The 25,625-nt window shown below is 31.7% G+C and overlaps 2 protein-coding genes across 13 annotated transcripts in view; one reads left to right on the top strand and one right to left on the bottom strand.

The window, feature by feature from the left end:
* LOC141449506 (uncharacterized) overlaps window positions 1–4,380 on the bottom strand; it is a 15,490-nt gene extending 11,110 nt beyond the window's left edge. For 3 of the 6 annotated variants that reach the window (XM_074119019.1, XM_074119020.1, XM_074119022.1), the window contains exons 1-4: window positions 4,253–4,380; window positions 3,580–3,732; window positions 403–428; window positions 115–317 (exon numbers count right to left, since the gene is read on the bottom strand). In XM_074119019.1, coding sequence (XP_073975120.1) covers window positions 115–317; window positions 403–428; window positions 3,580–3,582 — 232 coding nt within the window. In that variant the 5' untranslated portion in view covers window positions 3,583–3,732; window positions 4,253–4,380. Of the gene's footprint in view, window positions 1–114; window positions 344–402; window positions 572–3,579; window positions 3,733–4,252 lie in introns of those variants that run through there. The other 3 variants (XM_074119023.1, XM_074119024.1, XM_074119021.1) reach the window with 3 other exon arrangements.
* Window positions 3,867–25,625, top strand: Swt1 (Swt1 RNA endoribonuclease). 7 transcript variants are annotated; one of them, XM_074119007.1, is made up of 20 exons: window positions 3,869–4,202; window positions 4,282–4,385; window positions 4,508–4,587; window positions 5,585–5,638; window positions 5,968–6,024; window positions 8,023–8,085; window positions 8,638–8,727; window positions 9,751–9,822; window positions 10,167–10,256; window positions 13,044–13,432; window positions 14,297–14,477; window positions 15,141–15,400; window positions 17,901–18,015; window positions 18,123–18,217; window positions 18,304–18,487; window positions 20,693–20,811; window positions 20,978–21,090; window positions 22,755–22,898; window positions 22,976–23,122; window positions 24,786–25,625. In XM_074119007.1, exons 2-20 carry the CDS (start codon window positions 4,363–4,365, stop codon window positions 24,868–24,870), a joined length of 2,361 nt encoding a protein of 786 aa, XP_073975108.1. In that variant the 5' UTR covers window positions 3,869–4,202; window positions 4,282–4,362; the 3' UTR covers window positions 24,871–25,625. The 7 variants fall into 7 exon arrangements, with proteins under 7 accessions (XP_073975112.1, XP_073975110.1, XP_073975111.1 ...); XM_074119005.1 differs by having other exon boundaries at window positions 4,282–4,412; XM_074119009.1 differs by lacking the exon at window positions 5,968–6,024 and having other exon boundaries at window positions 3,868–4,202; window positions 4,282–4,412.

The raw sequence follows: 25,625 nt of genomic DNA, 5'->3' as shown, positions 1-25,625 counted from the left end.
CTTTATATTAAAATTATTGAGGCACTATAGCTAAGTAAAATCTTTTAGTTCAATCTTGATCTTGAAAACTAAAATGTGATTATATTAAAAAAAAAAATCAATTCTGCAACTTACGAGGAAGTTTTCTCGTTTTCTGTGATACTGCTGCAGTCTTCAAAATACATGGTTGCGATGAAGATAAACAATTGGTAGTTGTATTCATGTTCTTAGTTAAATTAACACCTAATATTTTATCAGAAAAAGGTTTAACATGATCTTTTTGTTTCCTCTGGAGTCGATCAATTAACCTTTGAACTCTCTTTTGTCTCCATAAATCTCTTTATTGAGAGAACATAAACTGTTACTTAACAAAAGATCAAAGTTTCTTAATAAAACAAATAATAATAATTTTAACTATCATACCTAAGTGAAGCTTCTTCCATAATTCGCTTGAAAGAATATTCCACTTATAATAATGTTTGTTCAATAGCATAAAAAATTAATTAATTTCTTAATTATTAATGAAGTCAATAGATACACTTGAAATAGTTTTTGATCGGATAAAAAAACCGTTACAGTTGTAAACAAAACCACAACAGCTCTCTACAGTTTAAATCTGCGTGAAGAGAAGGGATAAGGATACCAATGCTTGGCATTGGCGCCAATAACATGGATACACTCCATTAAATTAATCGATACTCTCTGAAGGTTTATTTCTGTTAATTCAAAACAACTTGGTATTTTAATAAATGACAACTCAAAATCTTGATTTTATAATTGAAACGTAGCACAATATTATGTTTCCATATATATGTTTAAGTATCATATCATATGGTGCTTTTTTTTCTTAATTAATGCAGCAATTATCCTGACACTTTTCATCAACAAGAACCAAAAAATCGTTACTTCATCATTCTTAATCAAATTGAAATTCTATTTTTTTACTGATCGATATTTGTTGACTTTTTAGCAAACGGGGTTTTGATCCAATTCTACATGTTTATCTCATGTCCAACTGAATGACAACTGATTAGCTTAAATCTTTATTCGAAAGGTATTTTTATTTCTCATTATTATTAGAAAGAATATTTTCAGAATAAACCAGTTATTAAACCTTTATGTTATCCTCCCGCTGGTTTTTTCATGTGAAACCAGCCATCTTCAGTCTACTCTACGATAATCTGATTTCTCTCCTCAGTTAAAAACATCAGGAGCAATTCACTTTCTTCCAGTAAATATACTATTAAAGCTACTATTTTTATCACTGAAAAAAATGTATGCTTGGCTCACAAGCTTTAAGCTAAAACTGTAAGCTAAATTGTAATAAACGTTACTTTGTTCGTATATTATTCATATTTTTTTAATCCGGTTTGTCTCATCAATTCCAATTGAGCCATTCATATTCTTTACCTTCCTTTAACTAAGCCGATACCATTCGGCATATTTCGTAACTTTATAATTTCAAGTGCACCAGTTGCCATTTCCTTCTAAATTTTCTATTTAAAATTAATAAAGAAAAATGATAAAAATATTCGTAAAATAATCAATTATGTAATGAAAAAACTTTTGAGTAATACGCTTTAATACATACATACATGCCTGCAGGGGCGGCTCTAGCTCGTGTAGCGCCCGTGTGCAATGAAACCCTGGCGCCCCCTAGGCCTGACCCCTCCCCCCGCGGCTATAACTATTACACGGTACATACAGCACTTTCTTAAAGCATGTTGAATTTTTAGTAACATTGTTAATTCGATAGGATGTTACTGCTGAATATTAATACATATTTCCGCTCTAAGATTAGAGAACCTAATTCTTTAAGTACGCAAGAGATCGTTTTAATCTAGCAGATGTCTTTTGGATGATCGAATTTCTCCACAGTTTGTTCTTTCAGACTATGTTAAAAGTGGTTACCTCTTGCGTAAGAAGAAGATCCATCTCTAGGCTAATGGGTGACTGAGAGTTGATAGCCATCTCGGTGTTTACAAGTGCAGGTAATCCCAAGAACGTATCCTATGATGATGTGAAGTGATTAGCAGCAACGTTTCATAGGATGAATCATTTTGAGTACACAACCACACTTTGTAAAAAGGCATTTACCTCGAGGTTTTGACGAAAAGGGACCCTCAAAATCAATATTGAGGCTTTAAAAGGAGAAATTATTTCACTCAGTATAGTTTGGTTTTGATAGAAACTTCGCAAACAAGTTTTCATACATGTCTTCATATCCATCAGAATATGGGAGAATTTTAAATCGGACGCAATAATGCATCTTTGCTACACAAGGATGACAGGGATTGTCCGGTTTATCGAAGCGCTTATGCGGAAGACAGTATCGGCAGCGAAGTTCTTTTTTTCTGGCCAATATATTACATCGAAATTATGTAAAGAATATTCAAATGGCTAGTGCATATCTTTTTCGTTTTTAACCTGGTGCATTTAGATTAATGACGAGAGAAAAATGTCGGGAAAATATATCTATTAATATGCTTAAATTGCTTGGGATCCTTTTTAGAATCAGAATATCATCATATCAATCAGACAGGTGGTCTTCCTGATAGTGCTCATGTTGCTCCATTGAACATTTCAATGCAACAGTTTTATGGTGGACAGTATGTTCTCATCGATGTGAGTGTAAACGCAGGTTGATGTCCTACATTAGCAGAGTAAAGCAATGAGTCAATCTTTGATTCAATGAAAGGATTTTATCATTATTACAGATCGATGATGACGTCATCACATAAGTCGTAATATGCTAATTATTATCGATAGTTTCAATGCTGATAAAACAACCTTTATTTTGCGAGATGAGGAATTAGGTAATTGAAGCTATTTTAACTCTTGGCAACGCTTTCAACTAATGGCTGAGGATTATTAATGAACATTTGGAAGGTACTGGAATGTTTAACATACTGTCTACTAGCTTATTAGCTAGAACTTCTATAAATTTTGATTGGGTAGCGGCCGCGATTAATGAGGTAGGAAGTGGCTTATAAACGGAAAATTGCACTTCTCTTTAGATTTTGTGGACTTTCCTGAAGTGGCATTTCTTTTTACATCCGTGGATTGCTTTAGTGTGGGCTGGACAAATACTGTGACCCCACAAAAGATACATAGAAAAATTCGTAGCTTGAAATAAGGTGGTAAAAGTTTGGGTCCTGCAGCTAGCCTGATTAATCAGTCCTGGCGTGCAGAAAGTGGTACTATAATTCAGGCAAATGTCTCTGATTACTTTTTTGCCATTTCTAGGAAATGGACTTGGTTAAATACCATACTGTGCGGTAAAGTTATATTTTAAACGAGGCGCTAGCATATGTACGTACGCAGGATAACAGTCTACTAATGAAGGCGTCACGAATTTAGTCACTTGCTTTGATCTGATGTTAGAGCTTTAAATTGCAGTCTTAAATTTGTTGCTTCAGAATACTAAGATTTTGGTCCAAAGACTCCTATTTGTGGCCACCTTGTAGAGTACATGTCTCGCAAATATTTCATTTATTTTTTAAAAAGAGGCTGATTTCTTCATCAAAAGTTGCTCAAAGCTCTTAATCCGAGTAGACGTTTGGATAATATAATCTATTAAGAAGAGAAGTTGAAGCTTACCATCGTTCATTTTTGCGACATGTAGTAAATTCTTAAACGTGCGAAAACAGTGAATCCAACACTTGCAGAGTTTGGAGCATTAGTGCCTACTTCGAATTTTTCGGAGCGTCGAAGACTCAGCATATTAAAGCAGTTTATGTTATAACTGACATACTGTAATAAAAAGATTTTTGAGTGACAGGAGGCTTTAATGTGCTAAATAATATTTCTTATAGCATATGGATTTATTAAAATTTCATGGATAATTTGACAGGAATTTGTTTCAACTGATTTTCATCAAAATTATTTACCTAATAAAACAAAATTGATTAATACATCTTTGCAGTGAGTTGCTGTTGAGCCCATAAAAAAGTTGGGGATAGTCCTATAAAACAACTTGCATTTTACAAGTATCTCAAAATGTTTATTATAGTTTTTATTTCAAATGTAGCAAATGATTTTTCTTTTTTTAAATAATTATATATTACGTATGATAGATGTTTGCGGTATTATTTTTGTCTAATGAAAAAATTATTCCAACAGTATCATCTTTTACTACTATTAAAGTTCAAATTAAAATTTCCTAACAGTTAACAAAATTTGAAATCTCCAACTGTGACATACCAAACAACATTATAATTGAAGTATGTATAAATATAATATATTTATTAATATAAATAAATACATTAATTACCTTTGCATTTTAAAACCTCAATATTTCAGAAAAACGAACTTTCATTCACCTGTGAGCGCAGGGGCATAACGAATGTAAATGTAAACAATGTGTACTTGCATAACCTTTCAATGATAGGAGGAGACTGGACAATGTATGTGAGATCTCATGACCTGTACAGGTTATTCTTTGTCAGTATGTTCAGTATGAAGTGTCAGTTTTATAAAATGAACATAAAATGTCATTTTTTGGAAATATAAATTCATATTTGTTTAGAAAAAGCAGATCAAAGGATACTTCTGACACTGATGATTCATGTTCCTCTATTAAAAAATTCAAAGAAGCTAATGCAAAAGGTAATTATTATACAATGTATTATCTTTCATTTGCAAACTTTATCAGTTCTAGTAAATAAATTGTTATTTTGTTGGAGCATTTTCTTCTATTTGTTATGGTTTTAATAGTGATGATCCCTTTAAGGATTCCTATGAGAAAACTGTTTTGGAATAATTTACTTGAAAAAATCCCTAATTAATATTAACATCTTAGCAAAGACTTTTTTTTCTTTTTCTTTTTTTTTTTGAAGATATCAGATTCTGCTATCTTTTTTGTGTTCAATAAACTTAGAGTGAATATACTGCATTAACCATATAACCAACATTGTTATACTCATTTTGGTGAATGAAGTTTCCATGAAAAGGAAAAGGTTTAGTGACTTAACACCTCATTTAATTTGCGCATTATTATTCAGACGAACTTTTTCACGTTACATTCATTGCTTCGTAAAGACGAAATACTTAAATTCCTATTGATTTTATTTTAATCAAGGTCTTTAATTACATTCATAGTACTACTTTGTTTTGAACTTAGAAATCGTATCTTCGTATGCGATTTGTTAGATGTAGTTCAGACAGAGTGGGCTATGTCTGAAGAGGTTTTAGGAGAGTCTTTTAGTGTGGTTCATTGTTGATTCAATTGTGATTCAATGTAGACTTCTACATTGTACAGGAAGTTAGTAAGGTGGTATAACTAGTTCAGCTGAATATGCTTATTTTAGTTGAGTGAAATGAACACTCAGATAAGTGTTTATCCCAGGAATTTTCCTCGATGTAGGAATCTCCTTGACCATTTTGTTTTCAGGGGATTTCCTGGGTGTTAATTTTTAAATGTTGCTCTTCATTCCGGAAAATACGAAAAGAGAAAAGTTTGGCCTCCGTTTTTCCGACAAGATTCTATCGTAGCCCACCTAATCAGTTTTAAATAATTTCAATAGACATTTAAGTGTAGCAATATGTATTATTATTTATTTTTAATTGTACCGTTCTTTTTTTAAACTTTTGTTTATCTTTGCAGAAGGTCCTAGGTTAGCACAAAAGCGATTAGAGAAAATCAGGCATGAAGCTAAAGGTAACTTTTATTGCTGATTCAAAAGAAACGTTTTGTTGCCAATTTTGTGCTATTATATTCGCATGATATATTTTTTAAGCAAAATATTGGGCGGATTTATAAAACTTCTTAGTCTACAACTGTTTTCTGTAAAGAGAATTAATTGGCAACTCAGCTTTGTAGCAAATACGTACTTGACTTACACACTTCTAAAATGGAGACATTAGTTTAATGTTTTCACACTTTTGGTTTTTATAGTGTTATAAATTGATAGAGTAGTTTTTATTTCTTCTAAAGTAAAAATTGTAAGTTTCCTTCACTACTAAAAAACAAAATGGTTCTTTTTTCAGAGAAACAAAAATCAGAACCACATTTCGGGAACAAGTCCTCCGTCAGTAATAAAAAAGGTATATAATTATTATTGTGCCAGTATTAAGTGGTGAATGTCAAATAAATTTGTACCTTCTTGTAACAATAATACTTTAAACGGCCATGCATGTTACTGCATGCGTGCTTGGGCGGAAGTATGGTCTTTTGTGCAAGCATAATGATTGATTGAATTTCCTTTTCTTCATAAAGCCGCACTTATGAAAGAATAACTAAACGAGTGTTCGAGGCATTAATAAATTTTTAGAAACTACTTTCAGATTTATCTATATTTCTAAAAAAAAATTCATTTTAATTCGTTTTGTTAAATTATGAGCAGCTTAAAAGCTTTAAAAAAAGCATCTTGTTGCATCTTGTTTTCTTATCAATAATGTAATGAGTACTTTAATGAGAAATAAGTTTTCTTCATCAATTAATAGTTTCGTAATAGTTTTGCGAATACTTAATATATATATTTTCAGTTCTTTCTCTAGGGTTATGTGTAAGAGAAACGTTTCCTTTCTATTCATTCTTTATACCTATATTCTTCTAGTCATTCTTTATACCACATATTAAATTTGTAACCGAAAAATAGTAGTAGATGGTGACCCTTGGACTGCCAGACAGACGTGTTGTTTACCGCTAATAAATTTTTTAATAAAATAAGAAATTCATTCCGTGTGGTACTCTCGGTCTGGCCAGTGCTTTGATTAACGTATCGTTACCGTAAGATACGAACCTGTATCTTATTATTATTATTACGATTTTGTATAGAGTTTTCTCCCTTATTTATTATTTAAATAATTAATTTGTTGTATACCTTTTCATTTTACATCATTTGGTTTATACCAAAATTTTGTATTATTTTAAGTTTATTCTATTAAATAAAGTTATTCTTTTGTACGAGTATAGCACACGAGAGGATCTTATTTTGATTTCTGTCGCCCAGGATAATTGACAAACGAACCCTCCCTCCTCTCCGAATTGAGCGATCCCTCCAGAGGTGCCCTTAAGGGTATATTTTGTTTGGGGCTGGTTAGGGCTGTCTTCTCTGATAGCTCCGGTTATCTGGCGCCCGAAAAGATATCGCCCCCTGGCCGGTCACACTATGTACGCGATTTTCTTTTTAAACGAGGGCATAAGCTGCCAATGCGAGCGCTGCGTCATCGTGTGTGGCATTGCTCAAATTCAGATTGCGACTACTGAAGCATGCTTATGCTGTGAGGAGTCCGTTGTGCATGCATGCAGGTAACAAATTCTGTAGAGTATGCACTCTTGTCAAGCTTGCAGTAATAAGTGTAGCACTTTTTTGAGAACGCCTCTTTTATTTAACTATTTTATTCCTTCTACCTTCATTTGTAATAATCCCTATTACCTTCTAACTTACTTCCCTTATTTTCTTTAAAAAATTAAGAAGTATTTAAAATAATTTTATTGCTGTTCTAGTAACAAAAATCCATTTTACCACTAATAAAAGTTACAAAACACTTGCACATTATTCTGTGTTTAATTTATTTTTATTGTACCAACTTTTTTTTATTTTGTACACCTAATCTAGCGATATAATTGTCCTGGACCATCCGAGGCTCTGAAAACATTAACAAAGACTTATATTTTAAAAAATAAAGAGCAGATAAAGTTATGTATATGTTTTTGGACAAAATAACCAACCAATGACAGTTGGTTAAATCTGTACTACTTCGCTGTTAATGTAGTGAGCGTCCGCAGCGCCATTAAAGGTCATCGGCCAACAACATAAAAAAAGAATAAGAATTTAAATCAGCTCAGCCACAAAATAGCTACCAAACCTGGACAATTTCTATGTCAACGGTTCCACGATTGATTTTTTTTTTTTTTTTGTTCAGTGTTTGTGGAAGTGATTTCGAGGGGGAACATTTCCTTTTATAATCGTAGTAGCGTTTAATCCTTTCTAGTTTCTCTGATCATTGGAATTACGATTTTTAGATTGCCACTGTGCAAACATTAGTGTATTGGAAATTAAATTAATTAATGGAAGTTGCCTTTATTTTTGGTTTAAGGTGAATCATCAGCTAAGCTTACCACTACCTATAAAAAACAGGAACAAACTCCATCTAAAAAACGTAAATATGTACTTTAATTTTATTAATTGCTTTTATTTATACATATATCTCTTCACAGATCACTTAACTTACCAGTTTATCGAGAGAAATAGAAGAAATAAGCATTTAAGAGGATTAATATATTTTAAGTTTAAAAAAATTCATGAAAAGTCATTTTAGAGCAAATCGCAAAAAGAAAGACACATCTAGAGAAAGAAAAAGTAAATAAAACGGCCACCCTACCGAAGGAGAAAGTTAACTTAATTAATCCCTTGAAAAAAATGCTACATGCTGCAGCACAGAGAGAAGGCTATCCAAAAATCACTCGCACCTTCTCATTTATTCGAACGGACCAGATGACAGTACCTAAAGATTAGGCATTCTTAAAAAAAACGCAGTCCCAAACTAGGGTCCAACTAATTGTCCACACTTGTTTCCATTCCTCGAAACCTTTGATCGTTTTGATCTTTTAATACCTAACTCCATTAAACATTAACAAATCTAGACAAAGAAAAAGAATTATTTTCTTTTACGGAGCTTCTGTTTCATGCAATTAACTTTTGTTTTTTCTAGGGGCAAAATGCAATGATGAAAAGAGTTTATTGCAGCTTCGGTTGGAGAAATATAGACGTGAGAAAAATCAGTTAGGAGCCATTCATAGAGGTATTGTAACTAATTTATTATATTTTGTGGAGTGATTTTTTTTATATATAACAACCTTACATAAAAATTGAAGATTCATTATTGCTTCAACTAATTTTTTTTTATTCATTTATTTTTTAAATTGAATTCATTCCATTCAATGATATAAACTATATATTACTTACTTAATTTGATAAATTTTAACTACATTTCCAACAAATGCATTCTTTTTGTCCTGTTATTTTATTTTTTAAAAAATTTAAGGCGCTTCAACTTCTGAGGTTACTGGCGCCCTGTTTTTTTTTTTTTTTTTTTTTTGTACACTACCGGCCCTCGGACTGTAACTAGAAAACACTGGCTATCACCGGATAGTAAGCTGTAAGAAGCACATAGATTCGAACCCTGGATCTCCGCAATGGAATCCAATATATGTTAACCACAGAGCTAATTACATCTCTGATTTGTCCAGTTATTTATTGTAGGTGTAAAATGCTCTGCTCATCAAGTTGAGTGACCTGATGGTGTCTCTGTACGATTGTTTTGTTTAAAATCATTTAAAAAAAATAAAAAATTATTTAAAAATCTTAATATATATTAATGAAACTGTACTTTAGTACTTTCAGTTTATACGTATGTGGGTACACACGATTATGTATAGAAGTGTAAAACTGTTGGATGTGGTGTATATTCTCTTATGGTTTAAGCTTTAGTTTAGTTTAGCTGTAAGAAAAGAAATTTGAATGAAAAATGTAATTGTAGCTACAGGTAAGAACCCTGATTTATGATAAACTCTAAGCTTATCTGTAATGCAATGATGTAACAACAACAACAAGTCTTAAGCCTTGAAACCTAGTGTTTTAATTCTACAAAAACACTAAAAAAATCTCATGCAGAACCCAAACAAACTTTACACAAGGAGACTCCTTCTGATACCAGTTATAATTGCTATGACATAGACCTCCTGCAGCAAGAAACATCAAAATCCACTGACAGATAATTGTGTATGTTCACATATTTTAATAATAGCCTTTTTTTTCTTTAAAGGTGAGTCGTTGGTGAAGAGAGAAATTCCTGATTTACTGGATAAAAAGCCTGAACAGTCCCCATCCAAAAAAGGTATTGATTTACAGATTACAGTTGTCGACTATTTATTTATTTTTTAATATATTTTGATATTACAAACAGTTATTACTTTTTTTTAGGAAAATAGAATACTTAATGTTTTAAATAATTTTATATAATTTTGTGCTTTTAATTTTCAAATCCTTCTGACCTAAATTTAAAATCACGAAATTTAATGTTAATTTTGAACGGATAAAAGTTTATTGCTTACTGTTGTCTTTAAGTAAGTGAAATAAGTAACAGCAAGTAGCATTCGTAAGTTGAAACAAAGGACTCACTGCACCTATCTCTGAAAATAAATGTTTACTTATTACATTATTTCCTCTTGTTTTTTCCAGGGACAAAATGCAATGATGAAAAGAGTTCATTGCAGCTTCGGTTGGAGAAATATAGACGTGAGAAAAGTCAGTTAGGGGCAACTCATAGAGGTATTGCAACTAATTTAATATATTTTGTTAGAGAGTGATTTACATACATGGGAGTTCTTTTGCTCAAATGCATTTCATGCTTAAACAGTTGATCTAAGTAAAAAATGGTAGAGGAAAAATTTGTGGCCCGTCACCTCTAGTTTCAGAATATGTGGCTTGATTTTAGATTCCTGTCCGCAAACGCGGCAGACGCGCTTCCAAAAGTAAGGATTTGCAGATGACCTCTATTTTCATATTCACAGTTTTAAAGAGAATAAAAAGTTATGAAAGAAACCGGAAACCTCAATTTGTTTTCAAAATTAAAGGTGCTAGGCCATTTCAAAATCTGGTATTTATTAATCATATTTCAATTTTTTAACTTGTTATCAAAGGGAAAGAGGAGCACGCGATCGGTCATTTTTATGTATTTTTTCATTCCCTTTCCACTGAAAATATTGCCAAGGCAGTATTATTATTATTTTTTATTTTTTTTATTATTATTATTATTATTATTTTATTGAGAAATCATATATATACATAGCCAAAGTAGATTTAAAAAATAAATAAAGCAATGGCAAAGCCGTCTGCTTGAGTGCACTGCTTACTTATAAATTAAAAAATACGAAATATTCTATAAAATAAATAAACTAAATTAATATAAAATTAAAATAAAATAAAGTAAATTAATATAAAATTAAAATAAAATAAAGTAAATTAATATAAAATTTAAATAAAATAAAGTAAATTAATATAAAATTTAAATAAAATAAAGTAAATTAATATAAAATTAAAATAAAATGAACTAAATTAATAATTTCTTTGCATTCCACTGAGATATAAAGAACAATTTTATATTAAATCAAACTCAATCAAACGCAAAATAAAGAGTGGGAAAAACAAAATGAACAGAATTACATATCGGAAATCCAGGAGTACCTTGCCTTCCAAGCATGGCGAGCGTAACGGATAATTGGACGAGGATCTGATTGGCCAGTTAAAAAAGAAATAATATCCTCTCTGGAGAGTGTACTCTTACGGAAATAAACAAGGCGAAATTCTCTTAACAAAGGACACTCCCCAAGAAAGTGATACACCTCCTCTCGCGTACCACAGTTACACAGAGAACACTTTTCCAAATCCGGGTCTCTGTCTATCCAAGGCCTATAATTTAAGTAGAGAAGTTCCCCCCTCAGCTTAAGAAACCAGCGCAATTCCAGGAATGTTAAACTTTCAGAAAACTCTGCCGTGGTGCTATGTCTGTATTCTGCGATTAAGTATCTGTACAGAACAAAACGCTCCGATTGAACCGCACGGTTCACACATTCCTCCAGATGAAACTCCTTAATACTTCTGGACAACAAATCCAGCTGGGCACGCCAACCATGCAAGGAATCCAAAGAGCCTTCAAAACTGAGGTTATTTGATTGGAAGAGAGTAAGCCAATGCTTGTACCAATAGGTTTTCTTTTCAATTATTTTAAGAGCAACTATTCCAGGAAGTCTGTGTGCAGGAAGAGATAATACCTTAAGGCAATACTTTACATGGAGATTGAATGTATATACTTCCAGCGGTTCCAAACAAAACTCTATGGACAAAAGGTAGTTTGGGGTAGCGGACGGTAAAGCAAATAATTTCTTTATAAAATATCTTTGAAACTTTTCCAGTACCTCAAACGCACGAAACCCCCAGACCTGAGCGCCATAACACAATAGCTCGAGAGACAGCTCTGAAAACCTGGAACTTAGCCTGCAATGGTACATTTCCACTTATAATAAAGTTGTTCCAAATTCTATTTAAACCCTGTTTTGCCAAAGAGACTTTTCCCTCAAGGTGAGACCCAAAGGCTAGGCGGGGCGTAAGAATAACACCGAGGTATTTATATCTGTTTACAATATCAATTTTCTGACCTTTAAAATACCATTTTTCCGCAGAGGCAAATCTCCCGCCTTTCCGGAAAACCATAACTTTTGACTTCGATAGATTAACCGTCAAATTCCATTGATCACAATATGCTTCTAGAATTCTTATATTTCTTTGAAGGGTATGTGGACTGTCAGTTAACAAAACAAGATCATCCGCGTAAAGCAAGATGTTTATCTTCTTATTTCCGACCAACACACCTCCCTCCAAAAGCGACGGAAGATCATCAACAAACAGGGAAAATAAAATTGGGCTCAGCAAACAACCCTGTCTGCTGCCAAGGCAGTAAAGCTAGTATTTTTCTTAATACCGCGAAATAAGTAGTTTTCAATCAAATAATGAAGTAGATTTCAATCAAATAATCAAGTGTAAGAGCTTTAGATATTCACAAGCTAAAAGGGCTAAAAAAGAATTTTAATTCTGTTACGGACAAGAATGTTTAATACTTTTTTGGAAATTTTGGGAGAGTTGCGTATAATTGCCAAAAAGATTGTAAATCTCCTGTTACATATTTAAATGTTCTATATCTAACATTTAAAACTTCAAATTTATTCCTTAATTTATCAAATAATGATATAAATCATGACAGATGAAAGTAAAAATAGGAAAAAAAAAATTCCGTCAAATTAAAACATTTCATTTTTTTTTTTTTTTTTTTTCTTTATAACAATCATAAATAAATACATTTTCGAGAAAAAAACTGCCCTCAAGTTGCAAAAACAAGCGACTTTTATAAACTATTTTAATTAAGGCACTAATGAGCATCGTTGCGAACTGCAAAAAATTAACTATTATTGTGTGTCTGAACAAGTAGTGTCTTGAATTATTTTACTTTATTGCAATTTACTTTTTATCATCATTTTCAATCACCCAACATTACTTTTCTAGATAATGTTAGCAAATCAAAAATCAGAAAAGAAAGTAACGAGTTAAAAGGAAGTCCAAAAAAACAATCTAGTGATGGAATTACGATTAAGAACAAGAAAAATAATTCTCCTGATGCAAAGGAGAAAGCAAAAAAAAATCTTACTAGAAATTTATACAAGAGGAGATCACAAGTTCCTCTTGCAGAAACTAAACTGCAAGAAATAAAGAGTATAAACAGATTGAAGAGTGGCTTCCAACCAACAAATTTAACAATTAACTCGCAGAGATGCAGCAATACTGATACTAAAGATCAAGAAGTTATTAATAAACAAGACAATTTCTTAAATTTAAATAATAATGAAGTTGAAGATATGGAATGGGAAGTGTCTTGTGATGATGTTGCCGTACATGTAAGTTCTTTACTTTCATTTTTGTTTCTTCCGTTTTTTCGGGATATATTAAGTGTATGTAGTTTTTATTTCAGTACAAATCATTAAGAAGCAGAGCATTGTGAGTATATTTACTGAGTAAGTGACCGGAGAGCGTATTTGTTTTAGTAATTTAAATACAAATCTTGAGTGCTAATTCAGTTCAATTACTATAAAATAAATTATTTTATCTTTTTAAAATTATTCTCAAAAATTTCTATATTTTCTACATAATAGAAATAGGTATCTTTTCGAAATAACTGTATACATAAAGTATAAGGTGATACAACTTTTCAGCACTAAAGAATAACTTCTTTAAATGATGATTTGTTTTTCTTACATACATTTATACCTAAGAGATTAATGTCGTCTTTAGAGAGAAAATGTAATAAGCTAAAATTGAGCAGTGACTTCGAAATTTTTAAACATCATAAATCCGTCGAATATTAATATTTCTATTCAATTTATTAAACATGTAATTAAGTACATTTGTTATCGTCCAATTTTCATTACTGAGTAAATTTATTTATTACCTTATTTCTTTTACCTACAATTAGCACATATAAATCCTTTTAATGGAGAAAAAGTAATAATTTTGACTCTCTAAGATAGAAAGTACACTGAGCTTTGTGTACTATCTTGTTTCAAACGAAAAGTAAAATCGCTCAAAATTTTTAGGACGTTATTCCACCTAGCCAACTATTTATCAATTTTTGGCTATCAGAGAATAATGAAAATTCATGAAAATTTAGCTCAAAAATAACAAGTTATTAAAATTTGGTAATTTATTTTAAACTAATATTTTAAAGTATATCAAAATAAAAAATTTTTTTGTGATAATTTTAGTTACAAACAGTTCGAAATGCTGTTAGAGAAGATGGAAAAATTGAGATGATGGATTGGCAAGAATCTCCATTACAGATTAATAAAGCACCAAATAGCAATATAATACATTACGTTGTTGACACAAATGTGTTCATCAGTGCACTTCGGGTTGTCAAAAAAATTAAAGAAAGTACTATTGTAGGTAAGGTTATTTTTTTAATACATTGAATTTCAGGGTCACATTCTTGTACACCAAATACTCATTAAATGAAAATTTAATTAACACGTTCAAAATTTCCAATAATCATGCTACAAAGAGGTGGAAATAATAACCGCTTTTTTTTTTCTTCTTCTTTTTTTGTGGATGTTGTAGAGTAATCGATCTGGCATAAAAATTGAAAAAAAATAAATAAAAACGTCAATTTTCAAAATATTTTTTTCTTTGATGTTATTTTGTTGTAAAGAAACCCGAATCTTTTTATAATCAGTTGTGTATCCCTGATACAAACTAGAGATTTTTTATTTTTTAATCCAGACCATTATCAATAACCTTCAATCGAAAAGTACTTTTTTAATATGGTGGGAAAAGTGGAAGTGAGCTTAATCACTTTGAAGTAATTTCTGTTTGTGGAAAAATCACTTAGTAGTCCAATAACTTTCTTACCTTTCTCTCGTTATCTAGATTGCAATGGTAATTACTCTTTATACAGTTAATCAGAAAACAGATTTACTGAATTTTATATGTTTACGTTGAAACTATTTTAACTTGTAACTATGTTTTTTGTTTATTGAATTAATTTCAAGCCATACAGAAATAATAATGCATAAGCTCTTAAGTGGAATGTTAATTGAAATTTTACTTCAGGTATGGAAAGTATTATTGTGATACCATGGCAAGTGTTGAAAGAACTTGATTGTCTAAAAATGAAAAAAGAATCTCATATATCTACGGCTGCTAGAAAAGCTGTTAGTTTCTTACTTGAGTGTACAACTTGCCATTCACCTAATGTTGTCTGGCAGACACAGCAGCAGGCTGCAAAACACTGCCAAGAGTTCTATGTTGAAATCCCAGACGATCACATTATTAAGTGCTGTATTCAGTTAATTTCTACTGGGCATAATGTGGTGAGTGTATATATTATATTTATTAGCAATGTATAGGGTCGTGTCAAATTTTCAAAATTGAGTATTCCCCGATTCGTTAAATCTAAAGAAGTGGTTTATAAAAAAGTTGGTCTTAATATAGTGTTTGAAAGTGTTTGTTTGTATTTGGAGAATGTGGTGAGCATAAAAAAGTCGTACATTGTCAAATTTGATACCTGGTTATGGCGCAACTACCCGGACATAAGCTTCTGTGTGAAAAATCAAATAACTTGTAGTGCCACTTCACTAAGTCGATATTTTTTTTAGCGACTTTGTCGAAAAATGCTCCAACGATTTTCTTTAAAATGGAATACTATTTACATGAGTGTAGTTAACAAAAAAGGGGTAGCGGAATAAGAGGGGTCTGGCGGCCCCCACCGGTTTTGATACAATCGACCCAAAAACCTTGGAGGAGACCGAAAAAAAATTTTTTGAAATTTTTTCCGACCCTCTCCAACCCCATAAAAACCCGTAAACGAGAAAAATGTGTTTTTTTGATATTTTAATTTTTTTCGAGCGTTCTAATCATTTTAAAGCGGTTCCAACGCAACTAAAAATTTATTTTGGATGTGTAGATGTTCCCTGAATTTTTCCGGTTTTTACTGTACAGTTAAATGAAGTGAAACATAGCTTTGAATCCAAAAAAATCGTTAAAAATCGGGATTTTTTAAAAACAAGTCTTCGGCATTTTGGGCTGACTCGATGGAAAATGACGGCCTAACTATGGTTGAAAGATACACTCTTACTCTACAAAATGGCGCAATTGAAACTCAATTTGGTTGCTTGTTGTCTGCGATAACTCAATTTGAGTAAAACGCGAATTTAAAAGGTATGCGATTTTGGCCTATAAAATCATTCTCAATCTAGGTATTCATCCCACAATGTTGTATATATGTAATATAAAGTAAATAAGATATGCATATTTTTAGGACAGCTAATTATTCCAGTATTTTACTATAAGTAAAATTAGGGGGACTAAATTAAATTACAATTGAGAAATCAATAATTGTTGTTGAATAATCTACTTGTGGCTTGTTGATGGTAGATTCGAATCCGAGGAATTGGATTTGAAAACTTCCAAATGATGAAAGGTGCATAAAATGCAACCTACTGTTGCGATACGGCACCGGGCAAAAAAAAGTCATTACTTCAGAAGAAGAAGCCAACTTGTTTTCGGTTGAACTGGACAAAGAAGTGGATATAGGAAACGTTCTGTGCGGAAAATGTCGTCGTTCAACTCGTCTAGTCAGTGCGGATCCGAATTTACCATCAACAAGCCACAGTCATCACGAAACTTTTCCGCAAGATCGTGATCGTGTGGAACGACAATTATCAGAACTCTCAAACTTGTCAGCATCAGGATCTTCAAACCATTGACATCAGACGATGTATCAGACTTTCCCGAAATGACAGAAAAAGATTTGAAGATCCTTTTTACAGGTTCATCATTCACTCATCATTTGGAAGTTTCCGTTTTTTTGGTGGCATCTCTGTTTTAGCTAAAAAAAAATTCAAAAAATTAACATCATGATATGACGTTTTATCAACATATACTTTTATCATTAAATTCAAGATTATAATTACCTCAATGAATTGAAAATAAAAACAATTATCCGTGCATTTAAAAAAAATTGAAAAAAAATGAACTCTTCGTTTTTTGTTGACAGCATTTTTAACAGCTGTCAATTCTCGAAACATGGTTTTGACATCAAATTCTTGATCAGCGATTTAGAATACCTTTATACGAACATTATTTTTGGTGCTTTTTTTGTTTAATTAAATTGTGACTTATTTTATAGGCCAAAATCGCATACCTTTTAAATTCGCGTTTTACTCAAATTGAGTTATCGCAGATAACAAGCAACCAAATTGAGTTTCAATTGCGCCATTTTGTAGAGTAAGAGTGTATCTTTCAACCATAGTTAGGCCGTCATTTTCCATCGAGTCAGCCCAAAATGCCGAAGACTTGTTTTTAAAAAATCCCGATTTTTAACGATTTTTTTTGGATTCAAAGCTATGTTTCACTTCATTTAACTGTACAGTAAAAACCGGAAAAATTCAGGGAACATCTACACATCCAAAATAAATTTTTAGTTGCGTTGGAACCGCTTTAAAATGATTAGAACGCTCGAAAAAAATTAAAATATCAAAAAAACACATTTTTCTCGTTTACGGGTTTTTATGGGGTTGGAGAGGGTCGGAAAAAATTTCAAAAAAAATTTTTCGGTCTCCTCCAAGGTTTTTGGGTCGATTGTATCAAAACCGGTGGGGGCCGCCAGACCCCTCTTATTCCGCTACCCCCTTTATTTGAATAATTTTCTCAGGGAAATTCGAATAAGGGTACTTTTGGGTCGGAGTGGTGGGTGTGGATCTATCCTCCACAAAATCCTGAGCATGCCAAATTTATCATGATCAGTTAATAATTTTTAACAATTAAAATCATGTCATTAATAAAGAATAATCTGTAATTAATTTTTTACAGGTATTAATATCGAATGACAATAACTTGAGATTGAAATCTTCTGTTTATAACATAACAACAATATCTGATGATAAGCTCTTAGAAAAAATGGCACTTCATTCCACAATTTCGCCAGGTTTTTTTTTTTTTCATTTCTTCAACTTTATTTTTTTAGGCTTTAAAAATAAATTTAAAATGTTTAATTGATATTTTTGTAATTTTACCAAATATTGTTTCTCTCAGGGAAATTTCCTCTAGAAGAGGCCCCTAAAGGAAGTAATGTATGTGACATTTACACTCACAGGCTCGCCAATATGTTTAGTAAATTCTTGAATAATGTAAGAAAATGCCTCAATTATTGTGATATGAAGCTAATAGGTTCTGAAACTGATTATAATTTTTTCATTGAGATGTAAATTTTTAGGTTGTCCAAATATATCTTCAAAGTGAGTACGGAAAAATGTGGTTATGGCACATACCAGAGAAGCCACCGCTTTCATTGAAGATTTTATTAGAATTAATTCAAAATTTTGCCATAAAGATATTTCAAACCAAAGAATATAATAATTACTTTGATGAGATTTCTTGTTTTTTTCGGAAGAAGACATGTGAGTATTTATTATTTACACAGTATAATTTTTGGATGGTGGCCGTTATGACCAATTATTTAATTACTATTTTTTTTTTTTTTTTTTTTTTTTTTTTTTTTTTTTTTTTTTTTTTTTTTTTTTTTTTTGGCGCATCAACAGCTGAGGTCATTAGCGCCCGGAGCTTTTTCCAGTGCACTGCCGGCCTCCGGACAGTGTTCTCTCGTTACAGACAACACTGTCCATCACCGGACAGTGAGCTGTAAGAAGCTCCTAGGAAGAGAAAATCTAAGGGTCAGCTGCTGGATTCGAACCCGGGACCTCCGCGTGGGAGTTTAATTACTATTATTATTATTTTTTTACATTTAAGACTAAGACGCGTCAAAATCTCAGATGAGATTGGCAAAGCAATTTTGGTCCGGCAATTTTTTCTCGTTATAGACATTATTGTCCTTTACTAAACGATGAGTTGAAAGAAGCGCCTTGGAAGAGAAAAAACATGAGATAATCCCTTCCTTAAATTTTATTTTCAACTTTTAAGATACATCAGCATCTGAGGTCAGTATCGCCCGGAGCTTTCTTCAGTGCACTGCCGGCTCCCAAATAATGTTTTCTCGTTACAGACAACACTCCATTGTCGGAGGAGAATATCTAAGGGCCAGGAGCTGTATTCGAACCCGAAGTCGCCGCGTAGAAATCCAATATTCTAACCATTGTGCTAATCTCTTTCCTCCTTTCCTAATTATTTATTTACAAAACAACATTTGGCAAATCAAACAAGTTCAATGATAACTTCTTTTTTTATCTTTTTATTTCATTACTATCAGTGATAAGAATAAGAAGTTATAGTGCAGAAGTGCTCCAGTCTTACTGCTTATAATTATTATCCCTTCAATATATATCAATATATCAATCCCTTCGAATTTTTTAGCTGCCTTACGCACTACATCACTCTTTTTTTCTGTACATATTGTAGCTGCATAGCTTATTAATTTACAAAATAATATCTTGCTTATACTTTGATTCAACTTCTTCGGCACAGTCTGCTGGCGCACACTTAAGAAACTAGTGGTTTGACTCCATCTTGCTGACGTACTTAGTGCCAATTTATTTGGCATCATCTTACTGCCGCTCACTTCAATCCCTTCAACTTTTTCTAGCTGGCTTACGCCCTGCATCACTCTTTGTTTCTGTCTTGCAGCCACATGCATCTTCTTTGGTATTAGTCTTGCTTCTGCACATTATTGATTCATATCCATTTGGTACCATCGCTACCGCATACTGCAAATTCAGCGCACTATCATGTTCTTACTACTTCTTTGCCTGGCTCAATTTTTTAGGCTCATTTCGCTCTGTTCATTGTCAACTCCTATGGCACACCTCGCTGCCCCTCACATCACTTAATTCCCAAAGAAATTGCCATTAGCTGGTGCGCACTCACTCTTTAAACTATACCAATAGTTTTGCTGTGACATCATCACTTTAACTCTATCTTGCTGCCCTCCACGTTTGATTCAACTCTGACATTTCAATATGCTCTGGCTCTTGAACTTCATCGCTGGCGCACACTCTGTCTCAAAGGACAATTAGCATTATTTTGACTCAACTCCATTGCCATTTTCTTGTTCCTACTCATCCTCTCTCAGCACTTTTGGCACTCTCTTACTGTATTTGCTTTTTCAATTCTTTTTGACATTATCTTTCTGACGCATATTAAGTATTATTATTATTATTATTATTATTTTTTTTTTAACTATTTATTGCAGTTAAATTTAATAAGAAAAAGAAATCGTTGGATTACTAACGTAGTATTTCCAGTTATCCGACTGGTATTCGTGACTTGAAAGTTGTAATTAATGTACCTTAATAATTCGTTTGATTGCATTTATAACCCTTAAAATTAAAAAGAAATGGGAAATAATCTTTTCGGGAATCGAACCCAGTACCACAATACATATTAGCTTAGCGGGTCTCGCCTCTAACTGCTCGGCTACCATGGCGCTTTCTACAGTTCTATATATAATTTAATAAACCGCTATACATCTGTTAGTCGTCTGAAATTTGTCTTGTTGCCATTTTTCCACTTCGTTTTTCAAATGTTAGACTTACTTTAATAATAATTTAGTTTTATCTTACTATCTTATTTTTAGATGTAATCTTAATAAACAAAATCTATATATATGTTTTTAAGTTTTAATTATTGGATTATTGAACTTTAAATTTCAGACGGTAAATTAAAACCACTTGAAGTCGACAGCATTGCAAGGAAGTGCCTTCAACTGGCGAAATTAATTTCTGCGGAAGAACGTTACTCTTTGGAAGTTTTACAGTTTGAAAATGATCTAGTAAGTCATTTAAGTCAATGAACATATATTATATTCAAGATTGATGTGTTTTAATAGACTTGTTTGGATTTGGATATTTGTTTAAACTGGCTCTAATTGCAAGGGTTAGATGTAATGTTTAAAGGCTAAATAAATCCTGCTTGATTTTTTGTTTTTGTTTTAACAGGCTTTTATGAAATCTCATGACCCATCGATAAATAATACCCCATTTAGTGACCTGTGTTGTAAATTAACGATTGAACATTTTCGAATATTTGAGGCCTCAATAATTGGTTATTGGTAAGCATTTAACAAATAATTTATTATTATTTTATTTTACTTTTTAACAACTTTTCCTCGCCTTTTAGTCAGTGTAACAGTTACCTTGCGGCCCAAGGCCAAGGTAGGTGCGCTTTACCTAATTTAAATTGTATTTTGGAGCAAACATTCACGCACACAATCATAAATTTCCAAGACGCTTACGTTAAAGTCATCCTAACAACACATTCACACAAATGGAGCAGTACACATTTCTAGAGTACCTGGCCTCTCCCGTCCGTTACTGACAAATCATCCACCAATAATCTCTGCCTTCAGTCTTGTTATACCATACTAGATCGAGCTAAGTATATACCACTGAGTGATCAGTTATTAAGTTGACGCGTATCCTTAAGGGCGCTGAGGTCTCAAGTAAAAAAATCTACTTAGCGGCACCTTACAGACTATTAATCTTCTTTGTGTACTTACCAAATTTATCGAACAGTATTTCTAACTGCCCACCTACCTCAATATAATCTTCTAATTATCTGGCTTCAAAACATCACACTCACAAATGTAAAGCAGTGTCACAGACTGTTACAGGAAGTATCATCTTGTTTAGAAAAAATATTACAACGGCTGCCTTCTTAGATGTAAGTCAGGCTTTCCTGATGGATTGCGATACACAAGCCTTCTCTTTAGACTGAAGCAAATACTATTTGATCGATATTATCGGCTACTACAAAGTTACCAGATTTTTTCCATTGTGATAAACATGTGTTAAACATAGAAGCATAATGGTACCGTTAAGGAGCTTACCGGACTCTCCTACCTTAGACTCTATTTAGAGAGTCGACTAAAATAAAACACGTAATAAAAACTCTTCACTAGTTGAAAATTTGATACATTTTTGTTAAACTATTTTTTTTATAAACTATTCCAGGAGTGGCTATTTTCTGTATGTCTAGGATCAACTTTTTCTCTAAAATTTTTGTCGTGAACTACTTATTAAAATCTTGACATTTAATATGTACAAACTAGTAATAAATGAAAATGGGGATATTAAATTAACATAATGTTTGTTAATTGAGAACTAGCTGCAGGAAATATACAGATTTATATTTAATTTTTCGGTCCTTTCATTAATAAGGAGCCTGGGTCTGCATGTTTCAACCAAGGAATCACAATTTGGTAAATATCCGGACAAAGATGGGAATCAGTAAGTAGAGACCGATCTTTGTTACGGATGCCCGGTGAGGTCGTCTCCTGTCGGATGTAGCCAACCAACAAACGCTTCACGATCGACTTGTTGACCATACCTGAAATATCCTAAAAGACCAATACTTAATATTTACTGTATATTTAAGGAACTCTCAAACCGACACCTGCTGAAAGGGTGCAAGTTATACGAAACAAAATTCTACACACTGACCTAATAGAAAGGTTAACACAACAACTTTACAAAAGTTTCCTCCACAAACTAAGAACACACAAAAACCCCTCATACCTTAGTATGGCCACCGACCTCCTGTGAGAGTGGTAATCTGTCCAGGAACGTAGCACTTTCTCCTAAGCCATTTCAAAACAATGATACAACTTAGCAAATTTACTAAATGCATTAGTTTCATTTAATTTAAAAAATTATATCATTACATAATATTTTATTTTAATTACAACAATTTTTAATTTAATTGTACTATTTGCAGTTACAAAGTAGCACAAGTTTTAGAAATTAAAATTTCTGATCCTATTCTTTGTGAGCGAGCATCAGTATCTCCTAAGAATTTTAGTATTGAAATGATATCAGAATACCTAAAAATGTTCAAACTTATGTACATTAATTTAGAAAGGTAATTATTTGGTTTTTGAAATATCAAGTTATAAAAAATAAAGGTAATTCGCCACTAAAATATTAATCATAATACAGATTAGGAAGAATATTACCAAGGCAAATTTCTGCGCACGATAGAGGTATTGAGGCCGTATATAATACTTTGGTTACATTCATTGAAGATCCTGATCCTTTCTTTACTTTGGAGGATGTTGCAGAATTTTTTAAAAACGATAGCATCAGGTACATTTAATTCAACATTTTTTGTAATTTTAGATTGGTTAGTTAAGACATTTATTATAGATAGCTTTAGAGGTTCACTCTGCACTCGAACAAGATATATCGTCCAAAAATTCCCTTTCCAACTTTCAGCCATTTTTAGTAGCAAAACACGTTATCTTTTGTGAGAAATTCATTTTCTTTAACTTGTAAAGGATTAGTTTTCACTTTTTTAAAGTATTAAATTAAATTATGCATTAATTATTGAGAAGCGGTCAAAAAAACTTTTTTACTAATGAAATTTATTGCCTTCTTCAAGGTCTTTACAAAAGAATTAACAAATACTGATTTACATCTCAGCCATAAAAAAAAAAACTCTAAAAAGCAGTAGATTAATTTGATTCGCTCTTTCTCTAAATTAGTTCTTTTCCAAAAATATTTTTTCCTTAAACAAGAGAACTGCTTTATTTTTTATTTTTGTTTAAAAGAAGATAGTTATTCCTTTATCATAAATGAAAGATCTCTTCAACTAAGTTCCTAATAAACATTCCTCTCTTAAAGTTACACCTCTACTCAACATTCCTCCAATTATCAAACTATATTACTACTCCTTCCATCTATGATCTTTTCTAAAAACTCTCAAAATATTCTAAAAGCATAACACTTCCACAGCTTTCGAAAAATTTCAACACCCTTCGCTAAATTAAAGTACGATAGGTAAACTAAATATTATATTTTGGTGGGCTAACGTCTCCTTTAAATGTTTTTTTGAACTATGTACGTTAATTTAATTATTTTATTCTAAAAAATTCTTAATTAAAAAAAGTGTCTGCTATTTTTTCCTCTTTATAGAAAACGTTTCATTAAACGCTTATTACAGTTTTACATTTTATTATCCGTCATAATACGCATATTTTCTTACTTTAGTTAATGTGTGAAAGAAGCATTGTATAAAAAATCAAAATCTCTAAACCAAACTCATGAAAACTCTTGTGATGTTGGACGATAACATGACATTTTCTAGTCCTGCGGACTGAATTACATTTTTTAAGTTGCGTTATATACTCGTACATGAGGATCTATTGTTTATATTTAAAACTTAAAGTAAATGGAAGTCATACACACATTCTTACTGCTTTATTCCCTAATCCGACTGTAACCTTATAGCAAGCTAGCTGTGACTACACATTTTTTATTAATTAAATGTTATTTATTTAATAAATTTCTGTTTCAAGTCTAAAACGAAGTATTTAAACCTTAGAAAATGTACAATATATAACCACATAGTTTGAGAGCCATTATAAAATTAGCGTATAAAATCTTTATTTTTAGAACAAATAACCAATATCAGTTATTTGACAGAATTTTAATCGTCAGTATGACTTGATTGTAAAAGACATTATTTGTATACACTAATGATGGACCTGGGACGAAACGCATGAAAAATAAAGATTGTTAGTTCCTATGTAGCTGACTAATAATTTCAAAAATCATATTTGTCAGCCTACACAAACTATCATAAAAAGACATAACCAATTTTATGACCACTTTTGTCAATTCTTGCTTTTTTCTCATCAAACAATTTGTTATTTTACTACCTACTAATCTTATGTGCTTTCTATTAATATAATTAGATTTTAGTACCAATTTGTGTATTTATATAAATATATATTTTTTTTTTACGTAGATGCAGTTTACCTGAAGCATGCAACTTATTCAGTAGTCTGATTAATTTTTTGGAAGCAGCTTTGAAAGTATCGGTCTCCAAATAATGGAAAAATAAATATAATCTTTTATAAAAGCAGCTGTGATTTATGATGTTAAGGCAGTTTTTTTGATAACGATGGCTGTGAAATAACTTTATTTTAATTGTATTTTTACATTCATGTAAGAAGTTTTTGCTTCGATTCTTCTCTAAGTAAGATACCATTTTTAATTTCAACTACTTTCTTGCCCCTTTTATATTTTAAGATCGATGAGAAGCTGTTTACACCTAGGCAATTTTCGAGATATTTTCTATTTTTGTTCTCTAACTTTTATTTTTTTTGAAATATTTAAAGACGAATTAATTTAGAAAATTAGATTATTTTTGTTTAGTCAATATTTTTTCTCCGTAGAGGTTCTAAATTAGTACAGAATTGAATATGAAACCTATCGACTTACTAGTTTACTTGTGGACTAACTTTAATTTCTTTGTGTAATGTTTTCATAAGAAAAGAAAAGGATTGGCTTAACGCTAGTTAATAAACTTTCCCGAGCATTGTACTCCTGGATTCCGGGTGCGAATCCACGAATGTTAAGACATTCCCTTCTTGGAACTCGTAGTCCCAAGATGGGGAGTGTCATAAGCAGTCTGGAGAGAAGGGCCCAGGTGCTCTATCCTGAGATTTTATTAAGGACAATAAGCGTCTGAGATCAGTTACTTTTTTCTAAGTATTTTGTGAGAACTACTTCTTAACTATTTAATTTTTAAGTTTCTTGTATTGATATTCCCAAAGATTAAAAACTATAAATTGTGTTTTGTTAA

Source organism: Rhodnius prolixus, unplaced genomic scaffold (genome assembly GCF_049639745.1).
Source record: "Rhodnius prolixus isolate KJV_2025 unplaced genomic scaffold, Rpr scaffold_2, whole genome shotgun sequence".
Taxonomy (NCBI): Eukaryota; Metazoa; Arthropoda; class Insecta; order Hemiptera; family Reduviidae; genus Rhodnius; species Rhodnius prolixus.
The sequence above is the reverse complement of the archived record's forward strand: the minus strand, read 5'-3'. Positions and strand labels throughout refer to the sequence as shown.